A 24,308-nucleotide genomic window follows, 5' to 3' on the forward strand; every position below is an offset into this window, starting at 1 on the left:
CCATCTCTGTATTTTAAGCATTTGTTGAAGCTTCTATTTTTTCTGTGATTGCCTTTTATAACTACTATATAATTGGAATATTGCTAATGAAATGTGAAGTCCAGACCTTAATTGTGAAATTTAGTATTGGATCATTGAAAAAGCAAGAGAGTTCCAGAAAAACATCTATTTCTGCGTTATTGACTATTCCAAAGCCTTGACTGTGTGGATCACAATAAAGTGTGGAAAATTCTGAAAGAGATGGGAATACCAGACCACCTGACCTGCCTCTTCAGAAATCTGTACACAGGTCAGGAAGCAACAGTTAGAACTGGACATGGAACAACAGACTGGTTCCAAAGAGGAAAAGGAGTACGTCAAGGCTGTATATTGTCACCCTGCTTATTTAACTTCTATGCAGAGTATATCATGAGAAATGCTGGACTGGAAGAAGCACAAGCTGGAATCAAGATTGCCAGGAGAAATATCAATCACCTCAGATATGCAGATGACACCACCCTTATGGCAGAAAGTGAAGAAGAACTAAAAAGCTTCTTGATGAAAGTGAAAAGGAGAGCGAAAAAGTTGGCTTAAAGCTCAACATTCAGGAAACTAAGATCATGGCATCTGGTCCCATCACTTCATGGGAAATAGATGGGTAAACAGTAGAAACAGTGTCAGACTTTATTTTTTTGGGCTCCAAAATCACTGCAGATGGTGACTGCAGCCATGAAATTAAAAGACGCTTACTCCTTGGAAGAAAAGTTATGACCAACCTAGATAGTATATTGAAAAGCAGAGACATTACTTTCCTGACTAAGGTCCGTCTAGTCAAGGCTATGGTTTTTCCTGTGGTCATGTATGGATGTGAGAGTTGAACTGTGAAGAAGACTGAGCGCCGGAGAATTGATGCTTTTGAACTGTGGTGTTGGAGAAGACTCTTGAGAGTCCCTTGGACTGCAAGGAGATCCAACCAGTCCATTCTGAAGGAGATCAACCCTGGAATTTCTTTGGAAGGAATGATGCTAAAGCTGAAGCTCCAGTACTTTGGCCAACTCATGCGAAGAGTTAACTCATTGGAAAAGACTCTGATGCTGGGAGGGATTGGGGACAGGAGGAGAAGGGGACGACTGAGGATGAGATGGCTGTATGGCATCAGGGACTCGATGGACGTGAGTCTGAGTGAACTCTGGGAGTTGGTGATGGACAGGGAGGCCTGGCATGCTGCGATTCATGGGGTCGTGAAGAGTCGTACATGACTGAGTGACTGAACTGAACTAAACTGAATCTTATTTATATAGAAATATGTTACCATTAACTTCTAAATATGATTGCTATACATAAATACATATATATGTATAATTTTAATATGAAATCATTATCTATTGACGTATTTTTGACTCTACCTTAGACCTTCAAAATATCAGTTATTCCTCCAGAAAACCATATTTTTTAGATATAAGATCAGCAAATTTCCTTGGTTATTTGTGAAAATAACACTCCAGAGAAGAATTCTAAAGCACCAAATCCAGTCTCAAGAACTGAGGAGCTTCAGATGGATGAAATTCAACTTCTTGAGTGAAAACCATGCTTTCTAGCTCATCCACATCCCCACGTCATGCCTGTAATGAATATATTGGGTCTCCTTTCAGGTTCTGTTCTCTGAGGGAAGAAAAAAAAAAACTCTCCTATAAGTTTATATACATTGAATATTAAACAGGCTCAGGTCAACAGGAGAATTTACACAGCAGAGTTGGTATGTTTTTATTGAGAATTTTTCCCTGAGACTGCTTCTCTCTCCTGCAGAGAAAGTAACTGAGAATTATCTCTCTCCTTAACTCCATTAGCTGCAACATTTATTTGTTCACTAGTTGGTAAATTTTGCTTATCCCCATAAACTACTATAGTACCCAGCATTTTAGCTTCAAATGATGCAGTGATTTCAAAATGTCCCTCCTTTCTTTCTCTCTAGGAATCAGACCTTGAGGAGGTCTGGCGAGGGATGTCCTCTTGCAACAACTCCATCCCTCAGCCTTTGATATTTGTCCTGGCTGGAATTCCTGGACTGGAATCTTCCCACGGCTGGTTCTCTGTGCCTTTTTTCTTGGTATTTGTTGTTGCTGTCATTGGCAATGCCACCATTTTATGTATCATCAGGGTGGAGAAGAGTCTTCACGAGCCCATGTTTCTCCTCTTGGCCATGCTGTCAGTTGTTGACCTGTCTCTTGTCGGTGTCACTGTGCCCCGCATGCTGGGTATCTTCTGGATGAATGCCAAGGAAATCAGCTTTAATGCCTGCCTCACACAGATGTTTTTCATCCCATCATTTTATGTCATGGAGTCTGGGGTCCTTCTGGCTATGGCTTTTGACAGATTTGTGGCTATCTGGCATCCTCTGAGATATACAACTGTCCTTAGTAACAACCTGCTTGTGAAGATGGCACTGGCTGTCCTGGCAAGGGCAGTGGCAGTGCTGACCCCAGCACCCATCCTGGTGAAAAGACTGGAAAGCTTCCAAACTCACGTCATTGCATACTCATACTGTGCCTACATGGCTGTGGTGCAAATAGCCTGCGGAGACATCTCTGATCACATTGTCTATGGCCTTATGGTTATTGTAGCGTCTGTGGGATTTGATCTGTTTTTTATCATTCTGTCATATGGCCTGATCCTTCATGCTGTCTTTCGGATACCCTCTTGGGAGGCACGGGGCAAAGCTTTCAGCACATGTGGCTCTCATCTTTGTGTCATTGCTCTCTTTTATTCCCCTGTTATCTTTTCTGTCTTGGCCCAGATTCTAGGCTATCGTATGGCTCCCCACCTACAGATTATCATTGACAATCTCTACTTCTTGGTGCCTCCCATGATCAACCCTTTGATTTATGGGGCTCGGACCAAGCAAATGCGGGAGTGGGTGCTAAGAATCTTCCATTGTCAAGGAGATTGATGTTGGTACCTATGGAGCTGGAAATCATGTTAGGTTGTAGGTAGAGAGAATTCCTGTCTGAATTCGGCTTAGTGAGGAAAGGTATAAACCAAGGCAAGAGAAGGACTTGGTCAGTGTGGGAATGTAGCAGGGGCATGTCCTTTCCATCAAATGTAGTTGTTATGAAACCTTCATGACAAGCAATCCTCCCTAAATGCTTATGTGTAATAAAACAGGAGAAAATTTTGTAATTAATTTTATTGTTTATCTACTTCCATCACATAACATAAATTGGAAATTTTTTTTCAAATGAGGTAAAATGAATTTAGGCATGTATCTTAAGACCTGTGGATAAAAACAATTATCCAAAGTTTTTGTTGATATAATGGTTTTTCTTCCACATTTATTTGTCAGATATTTCGCCAACAGAATTATATATCATTGAAAATAATCCTATTTGAAATAAATATGTATAAGTATCCATGACCAAATCAATAAATACTGAGCTCCTTTTTTTGTCTAAAGGGTTTTAATAGAGAAGTGTCATCCTTAGAGAGTTACTCAGTGTCAGAACATAGAACCAATATACAGTAGATTGGACTTGATAGATTTTACAGATGGAAAAAAAAAAGAAAAGACAGCCTTAGTTTTTTTAGTAACCTCCATTTCCATACTTTTTTCCATAGTGTTCCACCAATTTACATTCCCACCAGCAGTGTATGAGGGTTATCTTTTCTTCATATCCTCACCAACACTTATTATCTCTTGCCTTTTTGATAATATACATTCTGATTAGTATGAGGTAGTGTCTCATTATGGTTTTGACTCATATTCCCCATAGAATTAGTGATGTTGAACGTCTTTTCATGTGCCTGTTGGCCATCTGCCATGCGGTCCAGCCATTCTGGGTATTTATCAGAGAAATATGAAGATGCTAATTAAAAGCTACATATGCATCCCATGTTCATCACAGCATTATTTACAATAACCAAGACATGGAAGCAGCCTGTGTCTATCAACAAATGAATGGATAAAGATATGGTGTGTATATATATACACATACACATGTACACACATACCTATAGTCAAACATTTTCAGTTAAAAAAGAAGGGTGAAATCTTTTTATTTGTGACAACATGGATGGATCTTGAAGGTATTATGCTCAGTGAAATAAGGCAAAGAAAAAAAGAAAAATACTATATTGTTTCATTCATATGAGGAATATATTTATTCATAGATGAATAAATGAGTAAATAAAATGAAAACAAAAACAAACAAATACAGAGAACAGAGTAGTGGTTACCAGAAGGAACAAGGGTGGGTGAAGGGTGAAATAGGCAAAGGTCAGCTGTATGATGACGGGCAGAAAATAAGTATTAAGTGGTGAGCACACTGTAGTGTATACAGAACATGAAATATAATATTGTACATGCACACCTTATATAATGTTATAAACCAACTTTTAAGTGACTCAAAGAAGCTATTTTTTTTATCTAGCTTCACTTTTTTCCTTCCACCTATCCAACCTCACAGGTTTTCACAAACCAGAACACCCAGATCTATGTCTTTAACCCTGAGTTATAGCTGTGTTCCAGAAAACATTGCAACAGTGTTGTGAACCACTCTTCTCTTCATATGCACCTTAAATGTAAGTCTTTCAAAATAATTCCTTATCTCCTTATCAGCTAGATTGTTCCTCTGTAGCCTTCACTATTGTTCTTTTGACCTGAATTAAACTAAATACACAACCTTTGAATTACCTATTTCCTACCTGTTATCCAACCAATGACCAATATTTCTTTGCACATCTCCTTTGTCTTTTTTCTGTCTTATATTTTCATTACTTTCAGTCTCTGTGCAGAAAATTCTAACTAATCTGCCTATATTCAATTTCTCTCATATTCAAAATTTTCATTAACTCTGCACCCATCTGGAGTCATCTTTTTCAAACAGATGTCTCATTTTGTCTAGTTAAAATCTTCAACAGCCTGTTCCTTAAGATAATGGCTTAACTCCATAGCATGGCATTCAAGTTGTACATTACTTGATTTCAAACTGCCATGCCTGGTGTTTTACTTTCACTAAATCACTGACTAGGCATCAGTCTAGCCAAACCTGACTGCTTTATTTGTAAAGAAATAACACATTACTGCTGTTTTAGCTCATTCTCCTGCTACTTAGAAAGCATTTTCCTTGATCTTAGTCAAAATTCTTCCCACCTCAAGAGACTTTCTTCAGTTTGTTTTCCTTAACGCTTATCTTCAAACAATATGTGCCAGTCGGTACTGCCAGTTTCTTTGGTGTTTAGTCATCTGTGATCTGTTCTATAGTTCAATTTTAGTCTGCACTGTTTACCTTTATTTTTAATTAATTTATTTTTTGAAGGATAATTGCTTTGTAATATTGTGATGGTTTTTGCCTTATGTCGACAGGAATCAGCCACAGGTATACATATGTTCCTTCCATCCTGAACTCACCTTCCTCTCCACCCTATCCCTCTTACATTGACATTTCTTTAAGGGCAATGGCATGCCCAGAAATTGAACTTTTCACCTCATGCAAACCAGTTCTAAACCCTTGTCTTAGCTTTTTAAAAAACATTATTAAACACCAATTCATAAACCAAGGGACTTATACATGCAAATCATACCCATCTTCATACCTCTAATGTTTATAATATAGACACCTTCAAATCTGTTTAGAATAAATATCACACAGATGATATTTACTCACATAAATATATACAAATAGACATGCTATTTCATTCATATACAGCCTTGCAATCATCTTATTTGTCTATAAACTCCTTTTTTCTGGAATATGATAATGTATGCATATTTGTATTTATCTATACACCTCACCTGAAATATGCATACATTCATAGGAACTTCTGTATGCACATATATCTGATGTACACACCAGTTACATCATCAGTAGATATGCAAAACCACTATTAACCCCCTATCAAAGGTTCTATGTTATGGTCCCAAACATTTTCAGCATTGTCTCCAATGATTATTTTCAGTGCTTCCCACATTAATCTCATATATATAGTCTACTCTCAGTTTTTTGAATTGTTTGTTTGTTTCTATAGAGATTCTAAGGTAGTTAATACACCTTCACTTATGTATACAGGAATTAATAGGAATTGATGAGAGAGCCAGGACACACAAATACATCTTTTCCTTTCCAAGACAACACACTGCACAACAGCAATTTCCTCCTCTCTTAATTTAAGAGGTTAGGTTCTCATCTGGACCATGCTCAACTGTGAAAAATCTAAATCCATTCCAGGTAGTATACCAGAAAAAAAAGTGGATTGGGAACAGGTATGGAATGGTAAGTTATATAGAAGAAAGAAGCATTTTTCTCTAATTAAATACTCCCCAAACTGTTCATTTATCAGTTCATATTCTCATCTACAAAAAATAATTATAACCATTGTCGGCATCTGCCAATAATAACATTCTGTAGAATGTGATATCTTTCCACTCTATATTTTATGACAGACAGTGTCTGTAGAACTAGTAAAAATAAATTAATTGCTGGCAATCGTTTCTGATACTTTTCACTCAACCCAGCTTGTGGTAATACTTAAAGCTTCTGTGTTTTTCTTATATGGAGAGTTCAGTTCAGTTCAGTTCAGTCACTCAGTAGTGTCTGACTCTTTGTGATCCCATGAATAGCAGCACGCCAGGCCTCCCTGTCCATCACCAATTCCTGGAGTTTACCCAAACTTATGTCCATTGAGTCGGTGATGCCACCCAGCCATCTCATCCTCTGTCGTCCCCTTCTCCTCCTGCCCTCAATCCCTCCCAGCATCAGAGTCTTTTCCAGTGAGTCAACTCTTCGCATGAGGTGGCCAAGGTATTTGAGTTTCAGCTTTAGCATCATTCCCTCCAAAGAAATCCCAGGGCTGATCTCCTTCAGAATGGACTGGTTGCATCTCCTTATAGTCGAAGGGACTCTCAAGAGTCTTCTCCAACACCACAGTTCAAAAGCATCGGTTCTTCGGTGCTCAGGTTTCTTCACAGTCCAAATCTCACATCCATACATGACCAAAGGAAAAACCTAGCCTTGACTAGACGGACCTTAGTTGGCCAAGTAATGTCTCTGCTTTTGAATATGCTATCTAGGTTGGTCATAACTTTTCTTCCAAGGAGTAAGTGTCTTTTAATTTCATGGCTGCAATCACCATCTGCAGTGATTTTGGAGCCCCCCAAAATAGTCTGACACTGTTTCCCACCTATTTACCATGAAGTAATGGGACCAGATGCCATGATCTTAGTTTTCTAAATGTTGAGCTTTAAGCCAGCTTTTTCACTGTCCTCTTTCACTTTCATCAAGAGGCTTTTTAGTCCCTTTTCACTTTTTGCCATAAGGGTGATATCATCTGCATATTGAGGTTATTGATATTTCTCCTGGCAATCTTGATTCCAGCTTGTGCTTCTTCCAGCCCAGCATTTCTCATGATGTACTCTGCATATAAATTAAATAAGCAGGGTGACAATATACAGCCTTGACATACTCCTTTTCCTATTTGGAACCAGTTGGAGATTGTTAAATAAATATCCCATGTTTCTGGTCCCCCATTGGAACAATTTGTAGGTGGGTTTCTTACATTTTTCCTGTACCCCTAGCAGGAAAAAGCCCTGGCAATCTACAGCAGTAATATGCTCAGTCATGATTACTTTATTAGCTTCTTCTCTTCACTGTCTTACTTGCTTCCTCTCTCGCAAGATTTTTCATGTATCAATCCCCAGTTATACCACATACACTAAAATTCTAGCTTTGGTTTGCTTTGGGGAGAACTCTTGATAGGGCCATTCTAATGTCATACTTACCTGTTTATTGTTTGAGCCCATTGTAAGGTAATAAAACTTTGATCTTTTATTCCTTCTCCAAGAAATAGTATAGGTCATTACCTTGATCAATATCAATAACCTCAGATATGCAAATGACAACACCCTTATGGCAGAAAGTGAAGAAGAACTAAAGAACCTCTTAATGAAAGTGAAAGAGAGAGTGAAAAAGTTGGCTTGAAACTCAGCATTCAGAAAACTAAGACTGTGGCATCTTGTCCTATCACTTCATGAGAAATAGATGGGGAAATAGTGGAAACAATGACAGACTTTATCTTTTGGGCCTCCAAAATCACTGCAGATGGTGACTTCAGCCTTGAAATTAAAAGACACTTGTTCCTTTGAAGAAAAGTTACGGTCAACCTAGACAACATATTAAAAAACAAAGATATTACTTTGCCAACAAAGGTCCATCTAGTCAAAGCTATGGTTTTTCCAGTAGTTATGTATGGATATGAGAGTTGGTCTATAAAGAAACCTGAGCACCGAAGAATTGATGCTTTTGAACTGTGGTGTTGGAGAAGACTCTTGAGAGTCCTTGGACTACAAAGAGATCCAACCAGTCCATCCTAAATGAAATCAGCCCTGAATATTCATTGGAAGGACTGATGCTGAAGCTGAAACTCCAACATTTTGGCCACCTGATACAAAGAACTGACTCATTTGAAAAGACCCTGATGCTGGGAAAGATTGAAGGCGGGAGGAGAAGGGGATGACAGAGGATGAGATGGTCAGATGGTATCACCAACTCAATGGACATGAGTTTGAGTAAACTCCGGGAGTTAGTAATGGACAGGGAGGCCTGGTGTGCTGCAGTCCATGGGGTTGCAGAGACTCAGACATGACTGAGCAACTGAACTGAACTTACCTTGGCCATCAAGGGGAAGGAGACAAACAACTGTGGTTGATGACAAACCTGAGCTAAAACTTATTGGTGTTCATGTGGTGGCATATATGCTCTCAAGCTGTAGACACTGGACAGGAAGGTATGATATGAAAATGAGACTAAGGGAGAGATGGCTTAAACAGAGTATTAGGGGGCTTTTTGTAATATTTTTTGAGCTGTATCTATAAAAAGAGTGGGGAAAAAAGAAACTGTTCCATGTGCATCATCACAGAACTGGCTCAGGTTAATGGGCAGCATCTCAAAATTTGTCGGGGTCTCCTAATGACCTTTTGGAAAAAAATAAGTTCTTAGTGAGTTGCAACAATACAGACAGAAAATGAACTCCTTCTAAAACCATCACAAGCGATGCTAGTCAATGGGAACTTTGAAAAGAGGAATTGTTCACCTACCCAATAAAAAGGACTGCGTTTGGGCTGTTAAATGGTGTCAAGTATCATATTACTTGGATGTTAATACATAACTTCATAATGTAGAATGATTTGTATAATGTTGATCACTGATGAGGGGCTCCCCTAGTAGCTCAGCTGGTAAAGAATCCACTTGCATTGCAGGAGACCTGGGTTTGATTGCTGCGTTGGGAAGATCCCCTGGAGAAGGGAATGACTACCCACTCCAGTATTCTGGCCTGAAGAACTGGTGAAGGCATATTTGATTCTGCTTTTCATGAATCAAATGCTCAAGGAAGTTAGATTCACACATATCTGCACATACTCCTCCATAACTACCTAAGTTATAGTGTTTTAAAAACTGAGTTATGTTTAACACAATTTCATCATTTTAAATGAAACATTATTCAAATCTCACATTTTCCATGACTGTCTATATGAGATCCTCTCTGATTCCCTAAAAAAATCTAAAGTAATTGCTTCTCACGTGTGAACTGAAATCTTTTATTCTTATCTTAGCATAGCTTAAGTAAAATTAGATTTATTCTTTTTAAATAATGGATATATCTGTGTCAATCTTACACATCCAAAAGATAAACTGCCTGTTGATACTACAGGAAGATACAAGGACTCTTATGTCTTGTTTCCTTGTAAACAAGAAAAGAAAGGGAAAAAAGAGAAAAGAATGATGGAAGGAAGGCAAAAAGATGAAGAAAGAGAGATGAAGATATGAGGGAGGTAAGAAGATATGAGATACATATATTTTTTTCACCTAAGTTGATCTCATAGTCTGATTTGTTCCTGTTTTGGAATATGCATTCTTTAGTGGAGATCATTATGATGTAAAATCTCATCAAAATAGACATGGTAGAAGAAGTTTTCATCTTAAACCTAAAAATATATTTTTTCCTGTATAATATTATTTTTGGATTACTACCAGGAGTCATGCTCCATAATACAAATCTGAGAAACTCGTCTGCGGATCTCCGTGGTCTTCACACCATAGACAATGGGGTTAAGGGCAGGGGGAACAAGCAGATAGATGGTTAGATAAGAATATATGAGTATAGGGTGATACATGTCCAAAACGGTGGCTGAAGAAGGAAAAAAAAGCAAGGATATAAAACTCTAGGAAGATGACAATATGGGAACTGCAGGTATTGAATGCTTTGAATCGTGCCTCCTTCTGAGGAAGATGAGAAACAGCTCGAAAAATAAGAATGTAGGAAATGAAGACAAAAATCAGGTCAAAACCCAGAATTGCAAAGGCCACAAAAAGCCCATATGATTTGTTAATGTGGACATCTTCCACAGCCAACTTGACCACAGCCATGTGCTCACAGTAGGCATGGGCAATAACCACCGATTGGAAAATGTGCAGTCGTTTTAGTAGAATGGGTAAAATCCCAACAAGCACTGTTGTCCGAAATGCCACCATCAGTACTATCTGGACTAGAAAGAGAGGTGTGAAGATGGATGCATGCCTCAGAGGATCACAGATGGCAATATAGCGGTCAAAGGCCATGGCTAACAGTATGCCAGATTCCATGCCCTGCAAAGCGTGGATGAAGAAGAGTTGGGTGAGGCAAGCCTCAAAAGCCATGGAATGGGAGCCAAACCAGAAGATAGCCAACATCTTGGGAGCAATGGCTGCACAGAGTCCTAGGTCAGTGGCTGCCAACACTGCCAAGAAGATGTACATGGGTTGGTGAAGACTGCGTTCTGTTGCAATAATGATTATTAAAATGACATTCCCCAGCAGAGCCACCAGGCACACACTAAAGAAGGGAAATCCAATCCAAAACTGCACATGCTCTAGTCCAGGGATCCCAATCAGAATCACTGTCTTCGGGTTCAGATATGACATGTTAGTAGATCCCATAAGGCTCATGAATCCTTTCCTCACGACTGATCCTGATACCTCTTCACAGACAAATTATGGATAGGAAGGAAGAAGGGAATTCTCTTTGTCATTCCTTGTAGATCATGAAAAAAATGGATGGAAATAAGGCCACATGACATAAATATTTGGAAATCAGCTTAAATCAGCATGATAGTAAAATTTGGAATACCTTTTACAAATGCCAGTATGGATATTTATGGAAAAGTAAGACAAGTCCAGTGTTCCTCACCTAGAAATTGTAGAAATCAAAATTATGATTCTAAGGGCATTGACCTTACTAGTTTTTGAAGTGGTCTCAGATGGTGCCACAGATGACAACATTAATTTTTTTGTCTATATCCAGTTCTAAACTCCAGACATCTTTCAGATTAGGTGAAATTCCTCTGTGACAATTGAAGTCGTAGACTAGCTCCTCAAACTGATAGCCCCGTCTACTTTGTTTGAAACTTTGAATCTCCAGAAAGTGGCAGCTTTTCCCAGGGTTCACATTTACTCTGGTTTAGGAAATATACCTACTCACAAACCTTGGAATTGACTCTCAGGTGAGACAGTGAGGAGGTTTGTTCTCTCCAGAAAAAAATGGTTGGCCCATGTGCAGGTTCTTATCCAGGTTTTGGAATTTATATGGAAGTGGTGTCCTTTTATCAGTAGTGGAGGAAAACGAGTTACTGAGAAAATTCTGGCCCATTAACTTCAAAATGGATATGTAAGTAGAATGGGATAGAAGGCAATGTAAATCCTTACAGATCTTAAAGAAAACAAAGTTGAGACAATAAATGGAAAGTCAATTGAATAAAAGTCACAGTAAATTAGGATATGATGGTAACATATAAAAATTGACCTATTGGGTAACCCCTGTAGCTTAAATATTTTGGTTATGATCATGTTTCAGATGCAAAAGGACAGAGTTGCCTGTGGGCCACTCTACTGTTTATAACGGAGCTCAGTCTAACCTAGATGTTTTCTGTCATTTTAGTATTTTCTGTTGGCAATGAAAATCATTTCTGATATTTTTGATCAAATTACCTTGCTTCACACCCAACCCAAACTTCTAGAATTTTTATAATTTCCCTCTTCTCTTTCTTTAGAAATCTACTCAAAAAACTTAAGGCGACTTTATATACTCTTTTTTCTTTTTCATCAATTATTATACAAACTTAAAATCATCCACAAGTTTTATTCTGTGTATGATTTTTGTCATAGGCAAATACATTGAATAGAGAATACCACTCTGAATGAGATTTTATATATTTTTATTTGATAGGAAACTAGAGGGATTCCTGCTGTAATATACAAATATATTTATTTATACTTTATATTATAAATATAAAAGTGTAACATAGTTTTCTATACATTATATATATACAATTTTATGTTTTATGTTTATGCATATTATGTTTTGACATCTTAAGAAAACCTTTCTGGTTGGGAAGAGGCTGTCTCTGTCTGGGTGACAGCAAAATGCCTAGCCAGCAGCAAATCTTTGGTCTGCAAATGAATTCATCCTTTATCTGGCCCACAAACTCCAGGAGGCAGTATTTTTCTGCCTTGAACATCCAGGGGCAACAGAGATCATCTCTATATTCAAAACCCACAAAAGTTTTTCAAAGCAGTGAATCCTAACCTGTTCACCCTTCCCTGTCATGACTTTCCTATGGAAATCCCAATTAAAGCCTTGTTCTAAGCACCCAAGTTCTTCCCTGCCCCCACTTCCTCCTCCTGTCTTTTGCCCCCCACTTACCCTGATTACTCTCCATTTGGCTCTGCAAGACCTGCTATGCCTCTTGTCTCTATTAGGACCAATTAGTATAATAACTATTGTTTCCCTGAGCCTGTCTCTTTTCTCTTGTGGCCACACCTGGTTGATTATCTCATAAAAATATAAAATATAATATGTGAAACATGGTATAGAAATTTAGAAATATGACATATTATCTAAAATGCTGATTCTAACATTTAGCTCAAGAGAAATCTTATTTAGTTCCTTAAGTTCACTCAACTATAAACAGAAATAATGTGCATGAGAGCTAAGCACTTCAGTCGTGTCCAACTCTTTGTAATCCATGGACTGTAGCCGCCAGGCTCTTCTGTCCATGGGATTCTCAAGGCAAGAATACTGGAGTGGGTTGCCATGCCTTCCTCCAGGGGATCTTCCTGATCTAAGGACTAAACATACATCTCTTAAGTCTCCTACATTGGCAGGTGGGTTCTTTACTATTAGTGCCTTGGGAAACCCAAATAGAAATAATAATATTGCTTAATTCATTGAATTAGTGGGAAGGCTAAATGAATTTATATGTAAAAAATTCAACACCAAAGGGGGAGAAAATAAGCCCTCAGTCTCTGGTAGCTCATGCTGTCAGAATCTGCAGAAAACTTCTGTGTGACAGAGACACATTATTACTTCTTGAGGAAGTGTAAAATTAAAATACACAAACAAGGAAACATTATAAAGAAAGAATTGACTAAAATTCCATGAGGCAATAAATTTTCTGGAGCTGAATAACCTTCCTCAAGTCAGTCCATAAGATTGGACATTTATGTAAGCAAGTGAAATGATCATGGTTACAATAGAAAAATTATTTCCCAATGATGTATAGAACTTGGTGGAGTCAATAAATTTCACTTATTTAAATTGATGTTTCTACTTCATTGGAGAAATAATCATATCCTCCTTTAAATTATTCCAAGTAGATGGAAAACACATGATTAGGAAAACCAGTTTTCTGAAACAAGTTTAGATTAAAAATGCTTCTAGGACAGCAAAGGCATGCCTTCTATGCAATTTTCTCTCTATGATAATCTAAGCAGACAATGTTCATTCCTGATCTCTAAATGAAAGAGAAAGAAAAAGGAATAGGAAGATGCCTTCAATGAAAGTAGCATAAAGTCTAAGAAACAAGAGTCAAAAATATGAGACTTTAATGCACCCAGATAAAGAGAAGACTGTATTTCAGGGGATAGGATATGAGCTGTAGTCACAATGACAAGACCAGACATCAAAGATATTAAAAGCAACAGGATGCCTCTATCTTTCACCATCTCTCCACATCTTTTAAGTTTTCCTGCTTAAATTACAAATATACATGCATGCACACCCACACACAGACAACTTTCCAAACCATAAACTGTATCTTCTTATTTTAATAAAACAAGCGGTGTTAGAGTGCTTGTAGGTAAACACTTGTTGAGGAGTGTGAAACCTTATTTTGATATTGTCCTGACACTAAGTAGCTGGGATGTGTCAGTTCTGAGTTTTCTCCCCATGTAGTTAAGAGGCTGATACTAGATTACTGTTTCATCTCTTATGTCTCTAAATGACATGAATCTCTTTCATCTCTCCTATCAATGATTAAAAAACAAACAAACCAAAAAAAAAAAAAACTTGGATCAGAGTGGGGGAAAGGTGGCATGCCAAAAGAAAGTTTAAGATCACCTGATTCTCTCCTCTCCATTTCTTTTTAAAATTTGCTAAAATTGAAAACAATGTTTTCAGTTGGAACATAGGTTCCAATTCATGGAGAAGAAACTCACCAAGAAAAACGGATACCTGGCTAGGATGTAAATCAGTGGAACAGCTCTTCTCTGACAGGATTTGAACTTGGAAATGTATTAATAGCTATCCGCTCATCCAATGAGAATTGTGGCTAGTGGAGAATCACCTGAGAATTTCTACGTGCCCATCTGAGTGCCCAGAGTGTCTGGAGAGTAGCTAAACTCCAATAACAGCTATAGTAATGGTAGTGGAGTTGAATCTAGGCGATGCTGTCGGGGCTACAAGGGTAATGTCAATGCAACAGCCCCCCAGATATGTTAATATCCATGCACCTACACCACAGCATCTTTGGCAACAATTGCTGCACAACTATACCCACTATTAGACTGTAACCAGAGTTCTTTGCTATCATCTACTAAGAACTATTGGGAATACAGATTCACAAAACTTCCAAAATGTGAGACCCAATTGCAGCCATGTAATTAAAAGATCCTTATGCCTTGGAAGGAAAGTTATGACTAACCTAGAGAGCATATTCAAAAGCAGAGACATTACTTTGCCAACAAACATCCATCTAGTCAAGGCTACGGTTTTTCCAGTAGTCATGTATAGATGTGAGAGTTGGACTGTGAAGAAAGCTGAGTGCAGAAGAATTGATGCTTTGAACTGTGGTGTTGGAGAAGACTCTTGAGAGTCCCTTGGACCGCAAGGAGATCCAGCCAGTCCATTCTAAAGGAGATCAGTCCTGGGTGTTCTTTGGAAGGAATGGTGCTAAAGCTGAAACTCCAGTACTTTGGCCACCTCATGCGAACAGTTGACTCATTGGAAAAGACTCTGATGCTGGGAGGGATTGGGGGCAGGAGGAGAAGGGAACGACCGAGGATAAGATGGCTGGATGGCATCACTGACTCGATGGACATGGGTCTGAGTGAACTCCGGGAGTTGGTGATGGACAGGGAGGCCTGGCGTGCTGCGATTCATGGGGTTGCAAAGAGTCGTATACGACTAAGGGACTGAACTGAACTGAATGTGGCGATTTAAAAGTTCCAGGTGCAAGATATGCATCACACTTTACTATTTTATGACTTAAATATAACTGTGTTATAAGACTTGGTAAAACCCTGATTTTAATAATGGTATCAGTACATGTGTTACTTATTCTAAAAGTGATAAAAATGATACTGTTCTATGATTTGATGTATTAAATTCTTTTTTAATACTCCTTGGGAACTTGCTTGTGAAACTTAAAATCTGTCGAGGACTTAGATGAATTATTTGGGCAAAGCAACAGCCTGATTGTTCAGGTTATAGAGAGGATATCAGTGACTTTCTAAGTGATACAAATGCTTTTCATCAAGTACATGATCTGTTATTATTATTTATAAGATTATGACCAAAGGTCACAAGATGTAAGGAGGGATTTTCCTTAGATTAACTTTATAAATCTAATCTAGATAATTCTATATGGACCCGCAGCTGCATTGAAAGAAAGGAAAAAAGGATAGAGAGAGAGAAAAAAAAGGTAGGTAGGGAGGAAGGAAGGAGAAAAGACAAAATGGGGAAAATACAATCCTGATTGGTAAATTACATGGGGAGTAGACCTTCTCTAAAGAATTTTAGTTATGTGGTAAACAGGGAACTTGGACTTTTCTTATTTAGTATCTGTAGTAACAGAACTCCTCCTTCATTTCCCTGAAAGCTATTCTCATGCGCTCTGCAAAAATATATTGGATATTGTGGATTCTAGAGTGTCAAAACTACAGTGAATCTGTATTTACCATACTATTCTTTCTTCTTGTAGAGCATTTACTTTAGAAAAATTTTAACTGTTAGATTATTTTTCTTCTCTTTTGAGATGTAAGTCATTTAAAAGTCTCTGAGAGTTTGACAGCATAGAAATGTCTTTCTCAAGGACCTGGTAACCATCCCCTTTGAAATTTATTCTTCAAGGAAGGCAGTGCATCTCACATCCAGTCTCTATGGGGAGGTAGGAGCCTAACCTTGGTATGTCTGTGCTCTAATTGTAAAACAGCCTCTAGTCATGGAGACAGCAGAACACTTATTTTTTGTGATCGATACCCAATTAATAAATGCAGTTCCCTTGCAGTGCCCCCAACTCCAAATTTTCCAATTCGCTCACCTTGGATTTTAAGGGTGTTGAGTATTCACTCTTGATCTGTACTTCCTCTCCCTATTGCTGGCAAAATATCAGAACAAAATGGACTTCTGTTTGTCTATTCCATATTCCGGGATTTTTTAAAACAGATATTAAAGAGAATTTTAGGGGGTCATCTATGTAGGTAAGGACCACTTTGAGCACTACATTCACTGAAGACATGACCCTGCTTGTATGCTCTGTTTATAGTTGCATATGCCCACCACTATATTACTTGCCCTGTAGCCTGTGCTGCAATTAAGAATTGTTTTAATTCAGCTCTAAATTCACTTTTCCTTGTTTGTGAAAATGTGCCATGGCTCCCCACACCCGCTCCTTTTTTTTTTTTTTCCTTTTTACCAGCCGGTACAATGATAAACTTTGTCAGTTGAGGGCACTAGTGAGGCACTGTGGGAAAAGAGTTTTGCTTCCAGATTCAGAATCAGATATGACTGAGCGACTAACACACACACAAATTCAGATATCCTGGCAGATGGAGATTTAGCTCTTAACTCTAATCCTTTGAGTTTCCCTGCTGGCTCAGACGGTAAAGAATTTGCCTGCAATGCAGAAGATCCAGGTTTGATCCCTGGGTAGGGAAGATCCCCTGGAGAAGGGGATGGTAACCCACTCTAGTATTCTTGCCTGGAGAATTCCATGGACACAAGAGCCTGACAGGCTACAGTCCATACGATTGCAAAGAGTTGGACATGACTAAACGACTAACAACATCCTACGTACTCATTTCAAAGACATAGTTTGGTTGCCATCTCTAGTCTCCAACAGGCTCCTGCAACTCTTGCCAGCTGTTCCAGGGCCCAGGTTCTACAGTGCATGAAGTAAGCAGCACCTAGCAGCCGGCTGCTTCCTCAGGAACCCATGAGCAGCTTTTCCTGGCACCCTCTAGAAGGTGGATATCTGGCAGGTGGCACTGGATCAGCATCACAGGAACATTTCTGTCTTTCAGTGATCCAAGCCTGCACCTTCTCTAATAAGGTCTGAATTTCGGATCAGAAAAGGGAGGCTCCCCTCTTAGGTACTCTATCTCAATCCTTCCTCGGGGTAGTGGCAGTCTTATATCTGCTGTTTTTACGTCCTTTAGAATTTTCTTCCTTTCTTACTAGCCTGTCCCTCATTAGTTCAATCCCAAGTTAAAGTGAATAATTATTTAAATTAAACTTTTTCTGTCAAACACTGTCTGGTTTTTTGCTTTCAGTCAGGCTCAGAAAGATACATAGACAAAGCTGCACTGTGAGGAGATAGAATTTGATACGTGTGTGCATCTTTAATGGCTATTTTGAAATATTTACAAAATGGTGTTAAATTATATTAGTGGTTGAATTCAAATTACTGCCACTTGATATTTGCAATGAATTAAATCCTTCAAATTTGCAAATTTGTCCTGTTTAAGTATCACTTCACTCTGTATTTATTCAAGTGACTGTGGTTAGAACAACATGATATTCTCTTTCCAAATTGATTTCTAGAATATTTAAGTTTTTATAATGAAATGGTCAGTATATATTTTTTACTTATTGTCTGTATTGTTAACTCATATTTATTATGTTATTGCATTGCTTGATGAAAAATTGAAAAATACAAAAAAAATGAATCACTTTTAGAATTAGGCTGCTTTTCAGGATTTAAATACACATTTGCCTGGAAACTCATGGATAATTATCGTCATCAGTTCAGTTCAGTCACTCAGTCGTGTCTGACCCTGGACTGCAACATGCCAGGCTTCCCTGTCCACCAACTCCTGGAGCCGCTCAGACTCATATCCATCGAGTCGGTGATGCCATCCAACCATTTCATCTTCTGTCATCCCCTTCTCCTCCTCCCTTCAATCTTTCCCAGCATCAAGGTCTTTTCCAATGAGTCAGTTCTTTGCATCAGGTGGCCAAAGTATTGGAGTTTCAGCTTCAGCATCAGTCCTTCCAATGAATATTCAGGACTGATTTCCTTTAGGATTGACTGACTTGATCTCCTTGCAGTCCAGGGGACTCTCAATAATCTTCTCCAATACCACAGTTCAAAAGCATCAATTCTTCGGTGCTCAGCTTTCTTTATAATTCAACACTCACATCCATGCATGATTCCTGGAAAAACCATTGCTTTGACTAGATGGACCTTTGTCAGCAAAGTAATGTCTCTGCTTTTTAATGTGCTGTCTAGTTTGGTCATAGCTCTTCTTCCAAGGACCAGGTGTCTTTTAATTTCATGGCTGCAGTCACCATCTGCAGTGCTTTTGGAGCCAAAAAAAGATAAAGTCTGTCACTGTTTCCACTGTTTCCCCATCTATTTGCCATGAAGTGATGGGACTGGATGCCATGATCTTAGTTTTCTGAATGTTGAGTTTCAAGCAAACTTTTAAGCAAAAAGTGTGATTTTTGTCATATATATCACAAAGAATTGCAACGTTGAAAAGATTTATAAAACCCAGTAATAGCTTCCTTAAGCTGATTTGGGATAAATAGTTATACTGAAGGATTTGGTTATCATTAAAATGGATGTAAGGATATACATTTGGTATTTCTTCATTAATGGTTTTCTATGTAACTCAATAATCCTTTATAAACATTGGTTAAAGACAAGGACTAAGAATTATGTCATGAAAAATGATGGAGTAAGGAACTCAAAGAATCAAGCTACTCTACTCAAACAACAATGAACTTTTCAAAAACTGACAAAATAAACATTTTTTAGAATGTCAAGATCTAATCAAAATATGACAACCACCAGGGACCTGTTTAATGAGGAAGGGGGGAAAGCAGCTGAATTTTGGAAGAAAGTTTTATGGCATTTTTGGTCATTCACTTACCATCTTCCATTTCACAGTTCAGCAGTAGCTGTGGAAATGGGGGCCCAAATTTCTGGTGTACCTTGCAAGTGCCAGGAGATAATATGAATGCTTCTAAAAACACTGTAAGTGTGCATTTTGACCTATCTGTTGGTTCACTGAAAAACCAGCACAGAGCACCACTTTTGTTCCCAACCACTTAGACTAGAGTAGCTTTGTGGGAGGAAGGAGGGCTTGTCAAAAAGATTTAAAGATAAACACTGCTTTACGTTCACCTAGAGTAAAGGACAGGAGTTAAGACAAACAGCAAACAGTTCCAACACCCCACAAGGATATGAAGGAAAATGTTTCTTGGGGTTATATGGGCAGGCTCACAAGGACCACTGTATATATCATGGAATGTGGTAGGTAGCACATATTCAGGACTGGATACTCATTCTGTGTGGCTGGACTTAGACTATCAAAGCTGAATAAAGATATAACAAGAATAAAATTTCAGACCAATATCCTTAATGAATATAGATGCAAAATTTCTCAGCAAAATACTAGTTAACTGAATCCAGTAGCATAATAAAAGATAAACCATGACCATGTTGGGATATATTTCAGGAATGCAAGTATGGCTCAACAATAACAAAAATCAGTATGAAACACCACATTAATGGAACAAAAGAAGCAAGCAAGCAAACAGAGAAAAATCACACAACAAACAAAAACACACGGCCATCTTAGCTTGTGCAGAAAAACATTTAACAAAGTCTAACACCCTCTCATGATAAAAGTGCTCAGAAAGCTAGAAGTAGAGGGAAAATTCTACGGCTAACTTCATGCACAATGGTAAAACACTGAAAAATTTTCCCCTAAGATAAGGATACATGAAAAGGTATTCACCATCACTAATCATTAGTGAAAGACAAATCAAAACCACAATGATCATTATCTCACATCTGTTAGAAGAGCTATTATCAAAAAGTCTAAAGATTACAAATGTTGGTAAGGATGTGGAGAAAAAGGAACCCTTGTTCACTGTTGGTGAGAATGTAAGTTGATATTGCCATTATGAAAAAAAGTATGGTGGTATTTTAAAAAAATTAAAAATAGAGCTACCATATAATTCAGCAGTCCTGCTTCTGGGTACATATCCCAAGGAAATAATATTTGTATTTCATGGAGCTATCTGCACTCCCATGTTTATTGTGTCATTATTCATAGTAACCAGGATATGGAAGTAACCTGTGTCTATTGAAAGATAAATGTGTATATAAAAAATATGATACATAACTATGTATTATGGCTTTAAAAAAGAAGGAAATCCTGCCATTTGTTACAACATAAATGTAGCTGGATTACTTTACTCTAAGTGAAATAAGCCAGATACAGAAGGACAAATATGATCTCATTTATATATTGAATGTTAAAAAAAACTCATAAACTCATAGTGGAGAAAAGAATGATGGTTACCAGAGGCTGTACCATAGGGGGAAAAGGGAGCTTTTGATCAAAGGGTATAAACTTCCAGTTGTAAGAGAAATATATTCAAGAAACCTAATGCACAACACGGTGAACTGTAGTCAATAATACTGTGTTGTACACTTGATTGCTAATAAGGCAGATCTTCAGTGTTCTCCCCTCACACACAAAAAGTAACTGTATGAGAAGATGGATATGTTACTTTTCTTGTGGTAATATTTTCAGTGTGTGTATGTATGTGTATAATTTTTAAATTGTCTGTTTGTGTATTTAACATCTATTCTATATATACAATTTTTTTCAAAAACAATTAAGAAAAATTCTAAACATTCAGTTGTTTTACAGATATAAAATTTCATATCTTTACAGATACTCAGGTTTTGTATGTTTTGCTTTATAATTTTTGTAATTTATATTTTTCAAGAATTGGGTTTATTCTGTTTACATAGTCAAATTCATTGGTAGTAATTCTCAATATATCATTATTAATATTTTAATGTATATAGCATATAGAATTAAGACTTTGTTCTTTCCTTGTGTTGGTGATTTATATTCTCTCTTTCTCTGCCTTTTTTCCTGTAATTTGCTTCATGTTTTATTAATGTATTTTCTATCATAATCATTTCCATCTTTCAACTTATTTGTATTTAATTTGTTATTGTTTTTCTCACTTTTCAATAACTATATAATGCACATTCATTCCAGAATATACAAAATAGACCTTAAACTGGGCCATAATTCAAGTCTTAACAGATTTCAAATGTTTAATATTATAAAAAGCACATTCTCTGAATACAATATAGCTAAATTAAGAAATTATTATTAAAGGTTTTAAATATTTGGAAATCATGCACCTCATATCTTCACATGCTAACAAAATTATGCTCAGAATTCTTCAAGCTAGATTTCAGCAGTGAACCAAGAACTTCTGGATATAAAAACAGGACTTATAAAAGGCAAAGGAACCAGATATCAAATTGCCAGCATCCATCGTTTCATACAAAAATCAAGGCAATTCAGGAAAAAAAAAAAGAGAGAGAGAAAAAAATCTACTTCTGCTTCATTGACTACATTAAAGACTTTGTGTGGGTGACAACAAACTGTGAAAAATTCTTAAAGAGATGGGAATACCAGACCACCTCACCTGTCTCCCAATAAACCTGTATTCAGGACAAGAGGCAACAGTTAGAACCTTGTATGGAACAACAGCCTGGTTCAAAATCAGGAAAGGAGTATGTCAAGGCTGTATATTGTCACTCTATATTATATATTGTACATCATGAGAAATGCCAGGCTGAATGACTCACAAAACAAAATCAAGATTGCCAGGAGAACTATCAGTAACCTCAGATATGCAGATGATACCACTTAAATGGCAGAAAGAGAAGAGGAACTAAGGAGCCTCTTGAAGGTAAAAGAGGAGAGTGAAAAAACTGGTTTAAAATTCAACATGCCAAAAACTAAAATCATGGTATCCAATCCCATCACTTCATGGCAAATAGATGGGGAAAATGTGGAAATATTTTATTTTTAGATTTTATTTTTTTGGACCCCAAAAATCACTGTGAATGGTCACAAAATTAAAAGATGCTTGCTCATTGGAAGAAAAGCTATAACAAACCTAGACAGCTATTACAAAGTCGAGATATCACTTTGTGACAAATGTCCAAATAGTCCAAGCTGTTGTTTCTCTAGTATTCATGTACAAATGTGAGAGTTGGACCATAAAGAAGGCTGAGAACTAAAGAATTGATGCTTTCCAGCTGTGGTGCTGGAGAAGACTCTCGAGAGTCCCTTGAACAGCAGGAAGATCAAACCAGTCAATCCTAAAGGAAATCAGCTCTGAATATTCACTGGAGGACTGGTGCCAAAGTTGAAGTTACAGTACTTTGGTCGCCTGATATGAAGAGCTGACTCATTGGAAAAGACCCCCCTGATGCTGGGAAAGATTGAAGGCAGGAGAAGAAGGGTGTGACAGAGGATGAAATGGTTGGATGGTATTCCAGTACCAAAAGTTCAAAAACTGAAATCAAAGAATGATCTCTTGTGAAGAACTAAATTAACTACAAATTAAAAACAAGGAAAGGAATGAGAAAGATTATATTAGAAGAGAAAGATATTAGAGATAGAGAGATAATATCAGTGTTAACCTGACCACTTCTTGTGTCAACTTAGCTGTCGTCTTGGAAATAAATGCTCTGAAGATAGAGCATGAGGATATAAAACCCCAACAGTTAACAAGCAGAGTCTGAACTCTATCCCTTGTAGGAAATAAAATATTCTCTACATGTCCAGGGACATTTGATAGATCACTGTTGGGATCCATGTTTCAGAAGAAAAACCTGTGCCACACGCTTACAAATTACCTTATTTTTTACCCCATAGACAATAGGGTTCAGTGCAGGTGGTACAAGAAGGTAAATGGTAGACAGAAGAATATGAGTAGAAGGGACAACGTGTCCAAAACGATGGCTGAAGAAGGAGAAGAAGGCAAGAATATAAAACTCAAGGAAAACAAAAATGTGAGCTGTGCATGTGTTGAATGCTTTGAGCCGTGCTTCCTTTTGGTGTAGACGAAAAACAGCCTGGAAAATAAGGGTATAGGAAATGAGGATGAAAATCATATCAAATCCCAGAATTGCAAAACCTACGAAAAGACCACATGTGTTATTGACACGGATGTCTTCTGCAGCCAGCTTGACCACAGCCATGTGCTCACAGTAGGAGTGGGCAATTACAGTGGAATGGAAAAGGTGCAATCTTTTGATTAGAATGGGTAAGAGACCCACCAACACTGTAGCTCGAATTGCCACTATCACCATCATGCGACCCAGAATTGAAGGTGTGAGAATGGATGTGTGCCTCAGAGGATCACAGATGGCAATATAGCGGTCCAACGCCATGGCCAACAGAATACCAGACTCCATGCACTGCAAGGCATGAATGAAGAACAGCTGGGCTAAGCAGGTGTCAAAGGCCATGGAGTAAGACCTGAACCAGAAGATAGCCAACATCTTGGGAGCAATGGCTGCACAGAGTCCTATGTCAGTGGCTGCCAACACTGCCAGGAAGATGTACATGGGCTGGTGTAGGCTGCGTTCCATAGGGATTATGATCAGTAAAATGATGTTTCCCAAAAGACCCACCAGGCACACAGCAAAAAAAGGAAACCCAATCCAAAACTGCATATGTTGTAGTCCAGGAATTCCAATCAAGATTACAGTTCTGGGGTTCAAATATGACATGTTAATGGATGCCATAGAGGTTGGTATTCTGTCTTCTCACCACTGATTATGATAAGTGCAGAAGAAAACTTGGATAGGAAGTTAGAATTGTTCAGGCTTCACTTTCATTCAACCTTTATCATTCAACCATACTGAGCATCCGTTCAGTGCTTTGGATAGCAGTTTAGACAAAATTTTT

General features: G+C 37.8%; 3 protein-coding genes across 3 annotated transcripts; 1 reads left to right on the plus strand and 2 right to left on the minus strand.

The window, feature by feature from the left end:
- Positions 1 to 1,958: 1,958 nt before the first annotated feature.
- LOC101112672 (olfactory receptor 52K1-like) lies at positions 1,959 to 3,147 on the plus strand. Its single transcript, XM_015100855.3, has one exon. The coding sequence runs from the start codon at positions 1,982 to 1,984 to the stop codon at positions 2,924 to 2,926; it is 945 nt and encodes a 314-aa protein (XP_014956341.2). The 5' UTR covers positions 1,959 to 1,981; the 3' UTR covers positions 2,927 to 3,147.
- A 6,929-nt stretch (positions 3,148 to 10,076) lies between these two features.
- Positions 10,077 to 10,952, minus strand: LOC101112924 (olfactory receptor 52A1-like). Its single transcript, XM_042232795.1, has one exon. The coding sequence runs from the start codon at positions 10,950 to 10,952 to the stop codon at positions 10,077 to 10,079; it is 876 nt and encodes a 291-aa protein (XP_042088729.1).
- A 12,242-nt stretch (positions 10,953 to 23,194) lies between these two features.
- LOC101113172 (olfactory receptor 52A5-like) lies at positions 23,195 to 24,145 on the minus strand. Its single transcript, XM_004016677.5, has one exon. The coding sequence runs from the start codon at positions 24,143 to 24,145 to the stop codon at positions 23,195 to 23,197; it is 951 nt and encodes a 316-aa protein (XP_004016726.3).
- Between the last annotated feature and the right edge of the window lie 163 nt (positions 24,146 to 24,308).

This window comes from Ovis aries, chromosome 15, assembly GCF_016772045.2.
Source record: "Ovis aries strain OAR_USU_Benz2616 breed Rambouillet chromosome 15, ARS-UI_Ramb_v3.0, whole genome shotgun sequence".
In the NCBI taxonomy this organism is placed as follows: domain Eukaryota; kingdom Metazoa; phylum Chordata; class Mammalia; order Artiodactyla; family Bovidae; genus Ovis; species Ovis aries.

What these genes read in the sequence shown, in the direction of transcription:
- LOC101113172 (XM_004016677.5), bottom strand. Translation starts at nt 24,145, where the DNA reads ATGGCATCCATTAACATGTCATATTTGAACCCCAGAACTGTAATCTTG.
- LOC101112924 (XM_042232795.1), bottom strand. Translation starts at nt 10,952, where the DNA reads ATGAGCCTTATGGGATCTACTAACATGTCATATCTGAACCCGAAGACA.
- LOC101112672 (XM_015100855.3), top strand. Translation starts at nt 1,982, where the DNA reads ATGTCCTCTTGCAACAACTCCATCCCTCAGCCTTTGATATTTGTCCTG.